At 43.0% G+C, this 16,388-nt stretch overlaps 1 protein-coding gene across 4 annotated transcripts; it reads right to left on the bottom strand.

Moving 5' to 3' along the window:
• Window positions 1-240: 240 nt before the first annotated feature.
• si:ch73-140j24.4 lies at window positions 241-9,349 on the bottom strand. 4 transcript variants are annotated; one of them, XM_031563209.1, is made up of 9 exons: window positions 9,027-9,349; window positions 8,239-8,308; window positions 7,114-7,275; window positions 6,334-6,546; window positions 4,576-4,854; window positions 4,374-4,460; window positions 4,076-4,205; window positions 3,934-3,978; window positions 241-3,667 (listed from the first exon to the last, which is right to left on the bottom strand). In XM_031563209.1, the coding sequence occupies exons 1-9, from the start codon at window positions 9,080-9,082 to the stop codon at window positions 1,152-1,154; spliced, it is 3,558 nt and encodes a 1,185-aa protein (XP_031419069.1). In that variant the 5' UTR covers window positions 9,083-9,349; the 3' UTR covers window positions 241-1,151. The 4 variants fall into 4 exon arrangements, with proteins under 4 accessions (XP_031419069.1, XP_031419067.1, XP_031419068.1 ...); XM_031563207.2 differs by having other exon boundaries at window positions 4,374-4,463; window positions 9,027-9,348; XM_031563208.2 differs by having other exon boundaries at window positions 4,076-4,202; window positions 4,374-4,463; window positions 9,027-9,348.
• Window positions 9,350-16,388: the final 7,039 nt, after the last annotated feature.

Below are 16,388 nucleotides of genomic sequence, written 5' to 3'. Positions count from 1 at the left end.
CATTAAAAATATAGTGGATCACGAACACGTGGAGCACCAAATACATGTCATGTTATTGTCGCTATGGGCTTCGCGCAGGTCTTTGTCCTGAATCGGTAGTACACTACAGCATCCAGCCAACTTCAAGTGAACTGAGCGATGTATAGGCTTTCTTACGAAGTCTACTGTAATTGCTCTTAGTTGATAGTGGAGCGTGTGACAGTTCTATATTTCAGCAAAAATGGCACAACAACGAAAAACTCGAATGAAACATAATTTATTTAGTGTACAACCAGGTTAGTCTTGATGGTAAAAACGATTATTATTATTATTATTTACTTACATTACATTACCAATCCATACATGTATTAATGTGTGGAGTATGTACAATTAAACAAAATGTACATTATTAACAGAGTGGCTACTGTGGACAGGAATGAGCAAAACAATGAGCATGACACAGATAATTATTTCCCTTAGTAATTCCACTACACAATCGTTTAGGCCAAATAAAGATAAGCAGATAAGGTAAAACAATCACTGCTACAGCTATGAAACCTGCTATTGCTGCTCCTATGGAATGAACTACACTGTTGCTTTCACAATATTATTAACTATTCCATTTAAAGGTTAATAGAGTTAATCAGGAACAAAGGTTGGTATAAGTGCTGTCTGGTTCAGGATCCTCCAGTCAAACATAACTTACGGCATTTTAAGGAAAACTTTGTGATGTTTGAACCTGGGTCCTATTTTATTAGATCTTTTTGTGTCCAAATTTTTACCAAGGACACTTAACAATCAAAATGGGTCAGTACTGTCAATACTGACTGGTACCAAGAGTCCTTTTCTACAGTTTTTTTTTTTTTTTTTACATTTACAGAGGCAGACACATCTCTGTAGGGACATCCTTTCCATGTTGTCAGACACTTATAATAATATTTATGGGCCTGTCAGTGGCGAGAACTAGCCGTTTACTTTGACACAGATGCTTGCATCATAGAATTCCATTGTATAGCTGTTTTGCTGTTGCTGGTTTTAGTGTTCTAACTCAATACTGTATCGATTTCGAACTTTAAGTGTCCCTAGTAAATTTTGGATAAAAAATAAATAAATTGGGCCCAAAGTTTTCCTTCAACACCCAGCATCGTCACGTTGTCACCAATGCAACTCACCTATCTTAGGTTGGGAACTTCAGAGGCTCCGGAGTTAACTGCAACACTGCTGTTGATGTCATAACCTGAAACTAATCCGAACTCACATCTGAGGGTGTCAGGACTATCCTCTGGACTATGGTTGTCACATACAATTGTGTTGCTATTTTCAAAGTCCCAGGGATAAAACCTGGCTGCGCTCAGTTCAGGGCCGAATAACATTTCGGCAATGCTGTCAGGCACAGAACTGTGGCGACTCGAACGTGCCACTTTGTTCAACTCTGAACAGCAGCCATCTTGCTCAGAGAAGTCAGAGCAGGTGCTCGTTTTCTCTCTGGCATATTCTGGGTTTTGATCTGTCGGCCTACTCGTTTCAGATTCTGAGAGGCTCCAACCAGCAGTTTCACTGGACTCTGAATCAAAAGGGTGACCTTTTACGGAGTCGTCAGAGCTAGTTCCAGTGGGTGTGTATTCACATCTTTCAACTAGTTCAGAACTGAACATGCTGGGCTCTAAGCCCCAGGAACTGAATTGGCTTGGCCCGTTAGATGCTGTTTCAAAGAATGCAGATTGAGAACAATGGTTGCCTTCACTGCCAACGTCACACATCTCGGCGTCACTGGGCTCAGGGCTGAAGGGATCAAACTGCATCAGTTCTGGTGGCCGCAAGTCACATCTTACTGTCTTGCTAGTGTCATAACAACCACTATCATATCCTCTCAGGTGGCAGACATCAGAGTCTGAGTTAGGTTCAGGACTGAGCGAGTTCAGGCATCTAAATTCGGATGGTTCAGGGTTAATAATAAGCTTATCTTTGGGTTCTAAGTTATGGGAGACAATATCCCCGGATTCACTATTAAAGTTGCCACAATCTGTTATATTATTGAAGTCTGGAATATGACAATTATTTTGGGCTGATTTGGGACAATCAACACTGTATTGGTAACTGGGGGCTTCTGGGTCCATTAGCTCACAGCCATTAGAGGCACAACTAGGTCTGTCATTGGGTTCTGAGCTAAACAATTCACAATCTGCATGTTTTGAACCTGTTGAATCACAACTGAAAATATTATTAGGATCAAGATGACATGGATCTAGATTTGTTACCTGTTGACCGTTAGCATTAATACTTATTGGGTGAACTGGGTCAGGACTAAAAGGGTCACCTGTCTTTAAATCAAAGCTCCCTGCATCACAACTTGTGATACTCATAGAGACGGGAACTAAAATATTGTGTTCCATATCCTCCGACCCACTGAAGTTAAAGTGGACGTCATCGTTTTGTTCAGGACTGAATGGGTCAGGATACCGATACTGAGTTTCAGTGTTTTCCTGCTTGCCTGAACTAGTGTGATCAGGACTATAATGGTTATGATTATATATTCTAGCTCCATCAGTGTCATATTTGTCATCATTGATTGGACAGAAGGGATCATGTTCCACAAGTTCATAATCTTCAGAATTGCAGTTTCCTGTTTTGTTTTCTTGAGAATTTATAGAGACACAGTCCCTGAATTCTGTGCCCTCCCTGCTAGTTCTCAACATGTCCACTGTATCAGTATCAGTGGGGTAGTGATGACAAAGCTCAAAGACACAACCATCACAATTTCTGCTGTTGTTGAGGTTACGACTGATCATTTCTTGATCACTAAATTTTGGAGCAACGACTGAACCCCTCATTCTCTGACTGGATTCCACACTAAAATGGTTTTCATCACAGACCTCAGAGTCTTCAAACTGCCACCCATTCCTGTCATTTCCTACTGGGCAAAAGGGCTCAGGACACCCTGGTGTAGCATCTGGAGTCTCAATGCTTAGTGCCATATTTGCTTCACAGCTAAAGTGTCTGCGAACCTGACGTTTGGACTCTGCTAAGCTGCACTTCACCACGTCTGTTAGAGGAGAGCCACTGCGCTCAGAGCCTTCAGGGTCACACCGATCGACTTCACTGGCTCTTGGGCTCGAGAGGGCACACTCCATGGGTTTGCGCTGTCCCACATCATCACCATCAACATTCAGGGGGCAAGAATCGTTAGATTCCAGACCCTCAGATTCCCACCCCTCATCAGAGAGGTCAACACTTAAAGGGTTAGGATCCCTTAGCTCAAGAGGGCCAGGGTTCTCGGCATAATTGGACTCGGGACGTGTAAAGTAAGAGTTCTGATCAGCTAGATCACCTGGCGGATAATTTGTGTGACTAGATTCAGAGCAGGCGGGCACACTAATTTCAAAGCCATCACATTCTCCCCTGGTTTCAAGCCCATCAGAACTGGGGTTTAGGGCAATGCTGTCAAACTCCTCCTCAGCATGAAGCTCCATCCCATTGGAGGTATTATATCCAGCATCAGAATACTCTCTATCCATATTGGTAGTACATTCAGGAACACAAAGTTCAGGTTCAGGCTTAGGCTCATGTTCTCTATCTGTGAGATGGTCAATTGGTAGGTTCTGTTCTTCTTCAAAGTGGCCGAAGAGATAATCGGATGCAAAGGGGTCAGTGCCTTTGAAGGGGTCACTGAAAAATCCTTCGGTGGAATCTGTGGTGAAAAGAGAGTTCACATGATTAAATTAAAAGTCTGGGGTCTTTCCTCACCAAATGGTGTTGCCAAAATTCCAGATTCACCAGACAAATGTGTACTCCAGCTGACGACAGTACGCACGGGGTCCACACTTGTCATTTACCAATTTTGCCAAAGGAAATTGCTAAGCATTATTTTCATCTGTGCACATCCTTCACACCTGAGGCCCCAGGGCTTATTAAAACGATTCCCGAAATTGAAACAACAAATTATATTATACTCACCAGCAACCTCCACTTTTGGAAATAAGTCATCTCTGAACAAGTCATCTGTTGGAAATAAATATGTGTTCAATATGTGTAAACATGGGTTCATTACTTTGAAACAATTTTACTATTAGTATTACACTAAATAATTATTACTCACTGTCTGTGAAGGGGTCTGGATGATAAAAGTCAAACGGCCCAATTGTTGTGTGACTGCTAGTCTGGGTCATGAGGGATTGCACGGTTAATACCTCTTCTTCTTCCTCCTCTAAGTCAGGAGAGTCAATCTGCTAAACAGAGTTGATTTTCTAATTGAGTTATACCAAGATGGGCTCCCATCAGGGTAAGACATACATTAAATGTACCATCCTCATAATTAATATGGACACAATATCTGAAATGTGAAATGTTTATCTTACATTATATTACATCATGTGTTCATATAAAAGTGACCAAACCTGTGGTGTGATGGACCGAGGTGAGGACCCTTCTTCCTCTTTCACCTCAGTGAGTGTGATTTCAGTGAAGGAAGAAGATCCACTGCTCTTCTGACAGGAGAGAGAGAGGGAGAGAGAGAGATAGAGAGGTAGTGGTAAGCTGTAGCTGATGACAATGGCAGACAGAAAGATCAGAGTGTGAGGCACATGTCCATACACATACCAAGTTGTCTGCAGGATTGGGCCTATCAGGCTCTTCTTCCCTGTTGCTCTCGCCACACGGCTCCTCATCATCTGCTATGTACAGCTGCAGGTCCTGTTCGCTCAGCTCCTCTTGCTCCCCCTCCTCCTCCTGCTCCTCCTCCTCCTCCTCCTCCTCCTGCTCCCCCTCAGTGCAGTCCTCTGTGTGTGATTCTTCTCCCTGCTGGTGGCTGACGCCTATGGTAACGGGTCCCTCCACAGCAATCAGCTCAGCTATCAGCTCACCAAGTCTTTGTTGAGCCTGGGCAAGAGACACAACACCTGTTATTTAAAGGCAGAGGGAAGATTGGATGACGTTGCCTTTAATACTAGTTGTTGCAGTATTTATCTGAACAAGGTGAGAGAGATGATAGAGGGCTGTTTTGTTTTTATTTACATTCATTACATTTGAGATATGGCCATTCCAGATCATGCCAGGTTATTTTTTTTTCTGAAGTCTGATGATTATGAAAACAACAGCTGAAGAGGTGTGGTGGCTATTCCTGGAGTAAGCAGGCATGCAGAGATGATACAGTGTTGTTGAGGATCTCAGTTTCACTCACTTTACCCACTGACAAATACAGTTCATCCCAGCAGGATATCATTTGTGCAACTTCGAGACAGAGAAGAGATGTGCATGATTGCTCAAGAACCTAAACCTCTGTAACATGCGGTTCTTTACACGCCTTGGCTATCCTTATGCAGCCTGTATTTTGAAAAACTAACAGACAATTAGCACAGCACATGTAAAACCTTTCACACCTCAATTATGAGCAACACTAAGACCATTCCATGTATGATAAAAGTATGGATGGTAAACAAAATATTAGATCTCAGGCTGTTCTTTTTTAGCTTGTCTCTACGAAAGAGGCCAGTTATTGCTTTGGTCTCACTTGTGAAAATACTTTGTTGGTAGCTGTACAGTGTGTTTGGTTTGGTTTTGGTGAATTGGTTTGGCTGTGAAGTATCCTTATTTGGTCCTGAAGGACTCTTTCTGCCACCAATGATACTCTATGATGAAACTATATGTATTTACTACATCTACTGTGTGTACAACCTCTCTAAAAAACTGATAAACAACATTTTCCTCAAACCATCATTACAGAGAAGGAGTGGCATATCCTAAACTAGAGGACGAATATTATTATTTGACTATTTTGACCATTTGATAAATAGTCGAAATCATCCCAAAGGTGAGAATTATTTGCTACTCATAACCACTAGCATAGCACCCAAAGCATGAAATTGTGCACTTGGCTGTTGCTGAGCTGCCCGTTGCACATGGCATGACTGAAAAGCAGCAGTGGTAAACACGAGCACATTCTGCAACCAGGAATGGAAACTCTTCATCTGAAGTGAGGTCAAGCACTCCTGAAGCTACTGCCTCCTATACTGCCTCCTATATGTGCAAAAATATTTTACAGATACCATACTGTTACTAAAAATCAAATGGCGTTTGCTGTACATCTCATGCTTGCAGAGTTAGCACTATACAGTTTCTCTCCTATGAAGATGGCAACCTCAGCTCCTTACTTGCCCACGACAACAAGTAAGTTCCGGCATGTAAGACACAGTTGCTGATAGCCAATGAGCAGCCATCCAATGAGCTTGAGTCACATGGTCACCGTAGATCATCACGTTGCTCGCCCCATAGACAGCCAGGAGAGGTGAATAGGACAGGCAGCCATTTTAAGCGTGCTCAGACAGTGGGAGAAAGAGCTTAGAACAAGGGGGACCTCACCAAAGACACACCAACCCGTGAAATCTCAGCATACGATTGGCTGATAGAGTTCTGCAGGGGGCTGATGCAGACCCTAGCGCCCTCCACCTTCCGCTCTGCCTGGGTGATGTCCTCCTGCAGGCGATGCAGCTCCTCCTGTGCCCGGGAGAACTCCTCCTCGTACTCGTGCACGCTGTGCTCCAGCTCCTCCTGCTCCTCCTGCAAGGAAAGTAGCTGCAAATACAAGAGGCAGAGGCTCAAGATCAGGGAGAGCTATGGAGTCAGCGATGGAGGTGGGATGGGAAGGAGGCTCAAGATCAGGGAGGGCTATGGAGTCAGCGATGGAGGTGGGATGGGAAGGTGTTAGGACATGAGGACGGACAAGACAAGACAGAATGAATTGCTGCTTGGGGGAGAATGACCAAAAAGGTAATGCTAGAATGCACATCATGCAAGAGGGCATATGCAGAGGCTCTTAGAGAAACAATTAAGTATCTCAGTAATCTGCAACAAATAGCTCTAGGTTGTGTCAGTCCATGGAAAAAGTATTTTAAAGCAAAGAGTAACAAAGTCACTAAGTTGATGTGTATGGACAACAGAATTAAGGAAAATTAAATCTTCTAAGAAACATACATTACACATGTATAAATATAGCTGCAGTGAGAATTGGATAAAGTACTCTATGGATGATTTTACTGGCATTACTACAACTACAACAACAACGACTACTACTAAGCATAATAAATGAATAATCTCTTACGATATAGCAGGCTTCATTAGGATATTGTAACTAAGGCTCACCAGCTGTCTCTCTTCTTTGCGTCGCTGTTGGATCGACTCGATCTGTATCTTCAGCTCTGCCCTTTGCTCTGCCAGCTTTTCCAGGGCCTCATGTGCCTCATGGCACTGCACCTGCTCCTCTTTCAGGCCAACCTCCTCCCGAGTCATTTCCTCCTGAAGCTCCTGGTGGCCATATGAGGACAGGCAGAGACAGAGAGAGAGAAAGAGAGAGAGGGACACTAGATCTCAATGTGAGACCATATCAAATATTAAGCTTAATATTAGGTTTTGGGCTGGTACACCAAAAACACCATTTGAGAGTAGAGAATTTTGTATAGAGAGAGTCTACTGGTGATGGATTTGGCAAGAAGCAGATAGGAGGCATCACAGGTGAACCATCACTCGTGTGTTATTTATCCTCGAAGATCTACGTTCATAAAAAAAAATCTTTGAAATGATTCTGTGATGAAATGCCCTTTATGTGTTTTTTTGTTTTGTTGTGGCTGCAGTAAATGGTTTACAACACTGGATTCCAGCTTCAAGTCAGCCCTGAGAACGTATCCTTGAACAACAAAAAAATTGTCTAGATGTGCTACACAAAATGAATTCTCATGAAAAAGAAAGAGTAAGCTTTTCTGAGTTTCCGTTTCCTCTGTTCATCTAACCCTGGCACAAATTGATTTGACGTCCTTTTCAAACCATGGTTCAACATGTTTCAACACCATGCTGCCACCTCCAGGTTTTGTACTGTCAATGTGTGGACCTATAAACTCCAGGGATCAAGGACAGAAGATGGTCCAAATGCTTAATTACCTAAATCATTTCTCGATTCCCCACAACAGACTGTACAGGAAGAACGCTAAGGCTGAAAGGCCTGCGCTATCTGTCCCAGGTTCCAAGGCTAATCAAATATGCTCTGAGAAAAACTGCTGACCATGTTCTTCTCCTTCCTTATATGCTTTGCTCATATTACTTCCAAAACTTTAGACTGTGATTATACATGCCGGTGCACATGATGCAACACATATTGATGAATTGTTGTTTGTTTGTAAACAAATGCCTTTCAATAAGTATTCAATAAGTATGTGGATCTTTTAAAACTCTCAACACTATTTCATAAAGACTGATAAAGAGAGATCAGAGCACCTGGATTTCATCGTTTTGCTGATTGGAGGTCTCATCCTTCTCCTGGGCCACCTTTTCCAGGGAGATGTCCCTTGAACAACAGGAGAAAAGGCATGTTTACAAATCACATTCACTTTCCCCTTCTTCATTAGGCCTATTCAAATTGTATAGCTCATACAATTAACATCATAATCTCTCTCCCCCCTCTCTCTCAGTGTGTGTGCGTGTGTGTTTGTGTGTGTGTCCCTGTGTGTTTCTGTGTTGAGGAGCTTCAACGGAGCATGTGCAAAGTGCTGCACTGGGTATGAGTCAGTCATTCACAGAAAAGGGGTGCTGTTAAGGAGAGGCATCCTATACCTTAAAAATACAAAAACAAAATGAATCTGTATAAATAAAGAAAGTAAAACTGCTCAACCCCATTTAAATCACCCATATAATGACATTAGGACACCAATCTACTTCAGGAGTTGTTTAATGCCATTCCATGCGTCTAGGCATTAGTGGTTGTCATGATTCGCATCCACCGTGTCCTGGCTATGACTTTAGTCGTTCACACTCAAGATGGAGATTATTGTAGAGCCAATCTTTACCTACAGTAAATCGAGTTACTGTCACGACTATACATCGCAAGGTTTTCGGATATTTGCTCTGTACCTACAGTAGGCTACACTTGCTATCAGGGGAGACGAGAGGTATGTTCACGGCTAATCAGTTTTTTTTTTCATCGGATCTGTGCGCACACACAATGTCAGAGAGGCCATTTAAACCTATCAAGTCGATTTAAAACGCATACTTCTCATATGCATTACCTTTCGCCAGCCCGTTGCCTTGTCGGCCTTAGGCAATCCAGTATAAACCGCATCATCTTAGCGGTCCTTGATTTTACATCCCAGGTATTTCCATCCCATGTAGAAATCCCATGTAGAATTATTCCTGGCAGTGGCGGTGAGTTGTTTTTGGTGATAAGAAACGGCACTAGAGAACAGTGTTAAAACAACAAGCCCTGAAGAGAAATCATAGACTTTAACACGTAGATGACGGACGCTTCGTGTCGTTATAGTCAGAGGAGATGCTGAGTATCTCCTTGTATCCGGGCTCTCTCCTTGAAACAGCAGTGTTGCATTACACGGTTAAACCACTGGAGACAGCAAGACCTGAGAGCATTCAAATAGCTGGGAGTTATTTGAAAATCCACAGTATGCAGAGGATGTGAAATTCTATATTATATTGCTGAAATTACTACAAGGACTACTTGACATGGCCTAGAAAAGCCTCATTAAACCACTATTACTGGGAAATAGTCTAATTGTTTGCATAGTACATTTAATATGCACCATATTAGTAATTGTACATGGCAGGATAATCAAATCAAATAGGTATTTTGTGAATAATTTCAGTGTGCATCCTAACATTTAACATGATATGTGTTCTTTATAGTACAGTATGTGTTGTGCATATTTGATAGACTACACATTTTGATGATAGAGTTACATTCCACAGTCATCCTTAAGTATAACAAAGGTAACATGAGGAAAAGAAAATATCTTACACTTAATCTTGGTATCAATATAATATAGCAAATATGGACATATATGCACAGGAATAACAGTGTCAATGAATAACACTTCCCATGTACCCATTGTTCTTTAAAATATTGTAATGTGTAGGGATAGTGAAGGTTCCGCCTGCTCTGTAGGTAAGACTGTAGACTGTAAAGTGACTCACAGCATGCTGTGTGGTTAAGAGAGCGCCAGTGTTCTGTTTATGTGTAAATGTTCTTGTTTAGAATGTTAATTGTGTCTCGATTTTGTCTACGTTATGCTATAATGCCTGTGCGTTAGCCCCTGTGCTAGTTAGTTATCTGAGCACCATCAGTGGCGTTGTTATGCCAAAGCTAGACCTGCCTCGTGTTTCTCTCAGTGTGTTCCAGTGTTTCAGGCTTGTGTGCTCTTCAGGACCGACCGCCGCCACTGCGGGTCACCCGGGAGCCAACACTGTGTCAATGGGAGCACGTCTGCGAGAAGCAATGAAGCTGGAGAAACGGAGAGGGCCCATTCGAGATGCATATCATCCAGGTCAAGCTGACAGCCCGGTTCAACGCCTTGTTGGCGGAGGAGACACGGATCCAGGTTACTCTGGAAGGCAAAGTGCTGCAGGTCCTCACTGATCTCCAGCCGGCCAGCCGTTGAGGGTGCACTGCAGCACCGGTTCAGCCAGCGGTTCTTTGCAGAGAGCGCCAGAGATAAACTGGTGACAAAGAGAGCCTGGACACCTATGCCACTTATCTTCGCCTGTATGCCCAGCATGGGTATCCAACCTTCGGTGACATCAAACAGGAAGAGCTTGCACTCCAAACGTTCCTCTGGGGTTTGCTGCCAGAGCGACTCTGGGAGCACATCCGTCTAAGTGCACCCCGGTCCCTGGCGACAAGCCATTGCCACATCCCCCCAGCAACCGACACAGGGGCCGCGAAGAGCAGCAGGGCAATACATTGAGGTTTTTGGAGTCACTAAGGCTTTACCTGCTCCAGTTCCTATACTGGCCGGACTTTCGCCAGGACGTGGAGCTTTATGTCCATCGGTGTGACTCCTGCACTGCTCAGAAGGGGGCGACCCAGAGCTATCTCGCTCCGCTGCAGCAGTGCCATGGAGTGTGTGGGTGTGGACATCCTGGGTCCCTTTCCCACCACGGACCAGGGAAATCACTTCGTCATTGTGGCCATGGACTACTTCACTACCAGAGTACTGTCACTACCGACCAGAGTACTGTCACTACCGACCAGAGTACTGTCACCACCACTGAGCGCCTGGTCAGTGAAATGTTCTGCCATTTCAGTGCACCTGAGGAGCTGCACAGTGACCATGGGTGGATTTTTAAAACTGGTTCAGCAAGCTCTGGACTCCTGTGTATTTGGCCCTCTAGGCCTAGGGCCTGTGTAATGTGCAGGGGGTTAGTAGGCTTCCGTATGCTCTAGGTAAGAGACTGTAAGTGACTCCCAGCATGTTATGCGGTTAAGAGAGAGACAGTGTTCTGTTATGTGTAAATGTTTCAATTTAGGATATTGCTAAGTGTCTCCCTTTTGTGTCCAGTGTTAGCGTGACCGTTGTCCTGACAGTTATCATTTCGTCTGTGTGTTATGCCGTAATGCTTGTGTTAGTTAGCATTACCTGTGCACCTTCAGTGTCTTTGTTATGTCAAAGCTAGACCTGCTTCAACACCAATGCTAACAGCTTGTAAAAACTGCACAAAAATAATATACCATTTCATGCATCAGTATAATTCAAAGATATTTACAAATGCACCAATACATGCATTGGAGAAATAAATGAATCAAAAGAATACAAAAATAAAAAGTATATTTGAATGGTACAGTAATTGCAAGTCAACTGAAATCCCATGGAGTCAGACTTCCTAAAAATAATTATTTGCATTAAGTGTAATAGTTCAGTGAATTTCTGTTTCCCCTCATCAGCTTGATGCCATTAAATCTATCCAACCATTTACAGTAGCAGCGACAGTTGTGGACTACTCATGAACAGCTCTTACTTTTCCAAACTACCATTGGGTTTAGGACCTATTTTTAGTGCTACAATGTTTTGTGTATTACTCTTACACCAAACACTTATGAGTCTTCAATAGTTATTAATATTTCCTGCTGTGGCCTTCCACTTCTAGCAGTTACTGCTGTCTCTGACAATGACATATTACCAGAGGTCAGAGTCACAGCATGGCTGATTTGTTTCAAAGAGCCACTGCTCACTGTGTCTTGACCAATATCACTTGTCTTCTACCTAACGTGCCAATAATCTGGTGAGGGTCACCAGCAGCAGAGGCCCTCCCCTTCCACCAGAACCAAGCTCTGGCCTCCCAGCCCTACCACACCTTGCCTTGGGTCAGAGTGGAAGTGTGACGGGCCAAGCTTGTGGCCTTGGCATTGGCACAACGATACACTGTGAGATCTCCCATGCTGACATCAATTTTTATCACGTGCAATGTAGAAGGCTGAGGAGCTGTGACCATCACCTTACACGATTCAACTTCAAAAGCCGCACCGAGATGTCAGCCAGAGTCCTATATATAGAGGCCCCAGATCATTGATTTCATAAATCAAAATAATACTAATACTGTATATTATCATACTAAACAACTCTCGCACACACACGCACAAGTGTGCACACAAACAAACCAACCTGTAAATAGTCTTTTCTAAATATGTTGGCAGGCCTTTTAAAAAGAGGACAAATGTCATCTTTCACCTCTATTTGTACTCCTCTGCTACAGTAGAATGAGGACCCGGCACACTTGCACAGAATGGTGGGCATCATGCAGCTGGCCAACAGCAAGGACAAAACTAAGAAGGAAACATGTAGTGGGCAGAAACCAAAAGTTAGATGGCCAGGGGCCTCCGAAGTCAACGAATGGAATTGCATCAATGTTCATTTGAAAGGAATTTTGGAAGGATTGAAGGGTACAACGGAGTATGAAATGAATAACATGGATTAGTTAATTATGTCATGGAAAGATATAGGGAGTTTGTCAGAAAGCTAGGAAGGAAAAGCAAGGTCAAGCCAAGTCAAGATGACAGGTTGAAATAGAAAGGCTGATTCGGAGAAAAGGTGGCAGCTGAAGATGCAGTGGAAATGAGCATATTATGAACAGAGGGAAGGTATTAGTGCACTGCAGGCAGATGTAAAAAGTAGACTGGCTACGTTAAGTAGGGCGGATCTCCTCAGACGAAGAAGGAAGAAGAAAGAACAAGAACAAGAACTAGCATTCCACAAAGAGCCATTTAAATTTGTGAAGTCTTTATTCACTCGAGACAAATCGGGAAGTTTGAGAGTTTAAAGAAAGGACCAAGAGGAGTATCTGTAACAATCAGAGGCAAGTGGATCTTGTGGTTTCTGGCAGACATTCCTCCAATTGGATAGATTTACCAATGGACGATGGCCTGCCCAGGTGGAGTTGGGCATTGTGCAAGGGCAGCATCGTCTCGTTGCCCTAATGGGGTACCTTACAGTGTCTATAAAGGAGCACCTGAAGGTGATGGCAAGGAAAAAAAGGAATATTTCCAAGGATGTTGTGTTCGGCAGCTGGCATTTTCATTCCAAAAGAGAAGAACACCATGAGCAATTCCGACCTATCAGTCTTCTTAGTGTGGAGGCAAGAAGGTTGGTCTTGTATCTGAAGGCAAATAGTTTGATATTTCCATGCAAAAAGCAGGAATCTCAGGTTTGTCTGGATGTTTGGAACAAAGTAGCATGATTTGGCATGAAATTCATCCAGCAAGGACAGAAGGCAGAGACCTCCATGTGGTATTTTTGGATCTCGCCAATGCCTTTGGACCGATTCCACACAGTCTGTTGTGGAAGGCATTCAGCCTTTCAGGTCCCTGAGAAGATTTCAGTGTTAGTCAGGGAATATTATGAGGATACTCAGTTGTGATTTAACACAAGTAACTATACCACATCCTGGGAACATTTGGAGATTGGTTTCATGGTTGGATGTACCAATGCTGGCTTTCACCATGGCTGGGGTGGTAATTATATGGGAATCAGAGCGATCTGTATAGCAACATTTTCTTGCTTGGTAAACTGAAATTATAGTGCTTGCAGTTTGCAGGGCTTTTGCAATGTGGAAGGTGGTCTTAGACTGTTGCTATTTCAGAGGTGGAGAAATGAGAGAGAGTCATGAATACGACAGTTATGCAATGGCTTGGGGTCGTACTGTAGCTTTGTATGGAAAAGGAATTTTGGACATACCAATGAACAGCTTGGTGGAGGAGTTCAAATGTGCTAAGACCTGCCTGGAAATGAATTTCTCACAGTCTAAGGATCCAGAAGTCAAGAACACTGCTTCAATGGTATAACAGGGAAGAAGTGGAATCCACAAGAAGCAGTTCAACATTCACAAGACGCATTACAGCATAGGGATATCATATAGGGAGCAGATGCAGAGTGGAAGAGTAGGGTTTGGGCTTGGAGGCAATTGGAAAGTATAGGGTAAGACTACATTCCTGAATTATGAAACCATGGGCCCCTGGGCCTGGACATGTAAAAGCCTAACACAGTGCAGGTACACTCAATTAAAGCCAACAAAATACACCTCTTTCAACCACAAATAAGAGATACATAACAGTGACTTCACGCAGACGCTCTGGCTTAGGGGCCCCCTGCGCTCGGTTATCCATCCCTGGGCAGGTGGTAACTAGTTTTGTTTGTGCGCAAGAAGAGGAAATTAGACAAGAAGCAGTGGCTTCTCAAACAAAGCAAGGGCAATGGATGAACTGGCATGGTGTTGAGACGAGGATGATCAGCTAGAGAGAACTTTGGGCCATGGATGCTAACCACATTAAATTCATCGATGGAGCCAGCTATGATGTCCTCCCAACTCTGTAGCACCTCAGTTGGTGGGTGAAAACAATAGCTGCTAGTTGTGTTTTTGGGTGTTGACTCATTAAAACATATTTTGTCAGCTAGTCTGACCCAAGGTCGCTACACATGGAGACATAAGCAGATTTAAAATCATTTGTGTTGTTTGAGAATAAACAAGTTGAGGTAAACTCTGGCAGTGAATGACAGGGACAGCAGGAAATGAGAGGGGCATATTGTACCGTGAAGGAGGACCTTTACGGATCCCGGGTACAACTTGCGGTGCGTGTTGTGGCTGTCTCCAGCCAGTTGTGCATTGTTATTGTATCCTCCTGCACATGATCAACGGTTAGGCAGTTGTTATATTGATTAAGTTGCTAGCTATTAGTACTTGCATGTGAGTGTGTGAGGATTGGCCGCCGTGGGAAGTTCCCAAACAATAGCACAAGTAATTTAACTTCTTTTCCTGTGTATAACAGTAAAAAAACAGTATTACCAAAAGGGGGCACTTCCTGTTAAGTCAACACAACATAATTGATACCTTGTCCTCATCTCAACCTTCTGCGTCATAGCCCATTTTGCTCCCATTTGACTTACAGGGAATAGGCGTCATATCCTCAGGCAGCACTCCAGCACCACCACACTGGCAGATCTGAGGCAACACTGTCAAGTTGCATGATTCATCTTAACTTCAAGTTGCTACATGAACAAAATGCACAATACTCAGTGAACTAACTGAATGAATTATTCACTTTAATCTATGTGATTAATTATGTACAATGATATAAAAATAAAACACACAGAGAGGTGTGATTATGATATACCTTTGATGTGTCAGTGTTCACTGCATATTTCTCTAATTCATTAATGACATTTTGCAATTTTTAAGCTTTTAATTCTCTCTTTAACATGCAGAATCAGAGCATATTCTTTGATTCCTAAACGGTGTCTTGTATGTTTTATTGCATTTACTTACAAACGGGTTATCGCTGCTCGACATTTTTACTCCCAGGAACTTAGACTGGGAAGTGCAGTTTACTAGTTTCACTGGCAGAGGGCAGCATGGAGGATAATGCGGCCTAATTGTTATCCACTTCACCCATAGAGTGCTCCAGTACTGTGATGGTCATTTAAGTCCTCAACCTGAATAGCGATGGTTCCTGGAGATGTTTTATCTGGATAAACTAACAGAAATCACCAGCAATCCATAACTCTATATTACTCTAAGTGAGTATTTATCTACATTTTATTGTATGCTGTTGTTTTTGTAATTTCTCACAGGTAAACACGTTATTAAATGTAGGCCTTCAGATAGCACTGGCCCATTCAGAGGCTTAGACTGCACTCAAATAAAAGGAGGTGTATCAAAATAAAAAAGAAGTGTGTTGACATGCCTTTGGTGTTGCAATCAAATCATGACGATGATGATATATATCTGACCTGTACCAATGCCAGGTAAAAACAAGGAACACACACACAGGTGCCAGTCAGGAATGAACCAGCGCATCAGTTTGATGAACAACCCTCGCCCCACCTCAAAGGCACGGCTTCCTGAGTTGTGAGCTCAAGGGTGCAGCAACTTCTTTGGAAAATACACTCTTAAAGTGTCTTGAGTGAAAATGTTTTGAGGCTATTCTCAAGAAACCTGCAAACTGTAATATTCAAATTGAGTAAGTTCGGTTTTCAGGTTTTGGTGTCTGTGTGATTATTTTAATTAAAACGCAGTGTGCACGACTTGAGGTGACCCACCCAGTATGCAAGTTGCAGGCCGATAACATTGGGATCTTAAAACTAGTTCCAAAT

This window comes from Clupea harengus, chromosome 25 (assembly GCF_900700415.2).
Source record: "Clupea harengus chromosome 25, Ch_v2.0.2, whole genome shotgun sequence".
NCBI lineage: Eukaryota > Metazoa > Chordata > Actinopteri > Clupeiformes > Clupeidae > Clupea > Clupea harengus.
The sequence above is the reverse complement of the archived record's forward strand: the minus strand, read 5'-3'. Positions and strand labels throughout refer to the sequence as shown.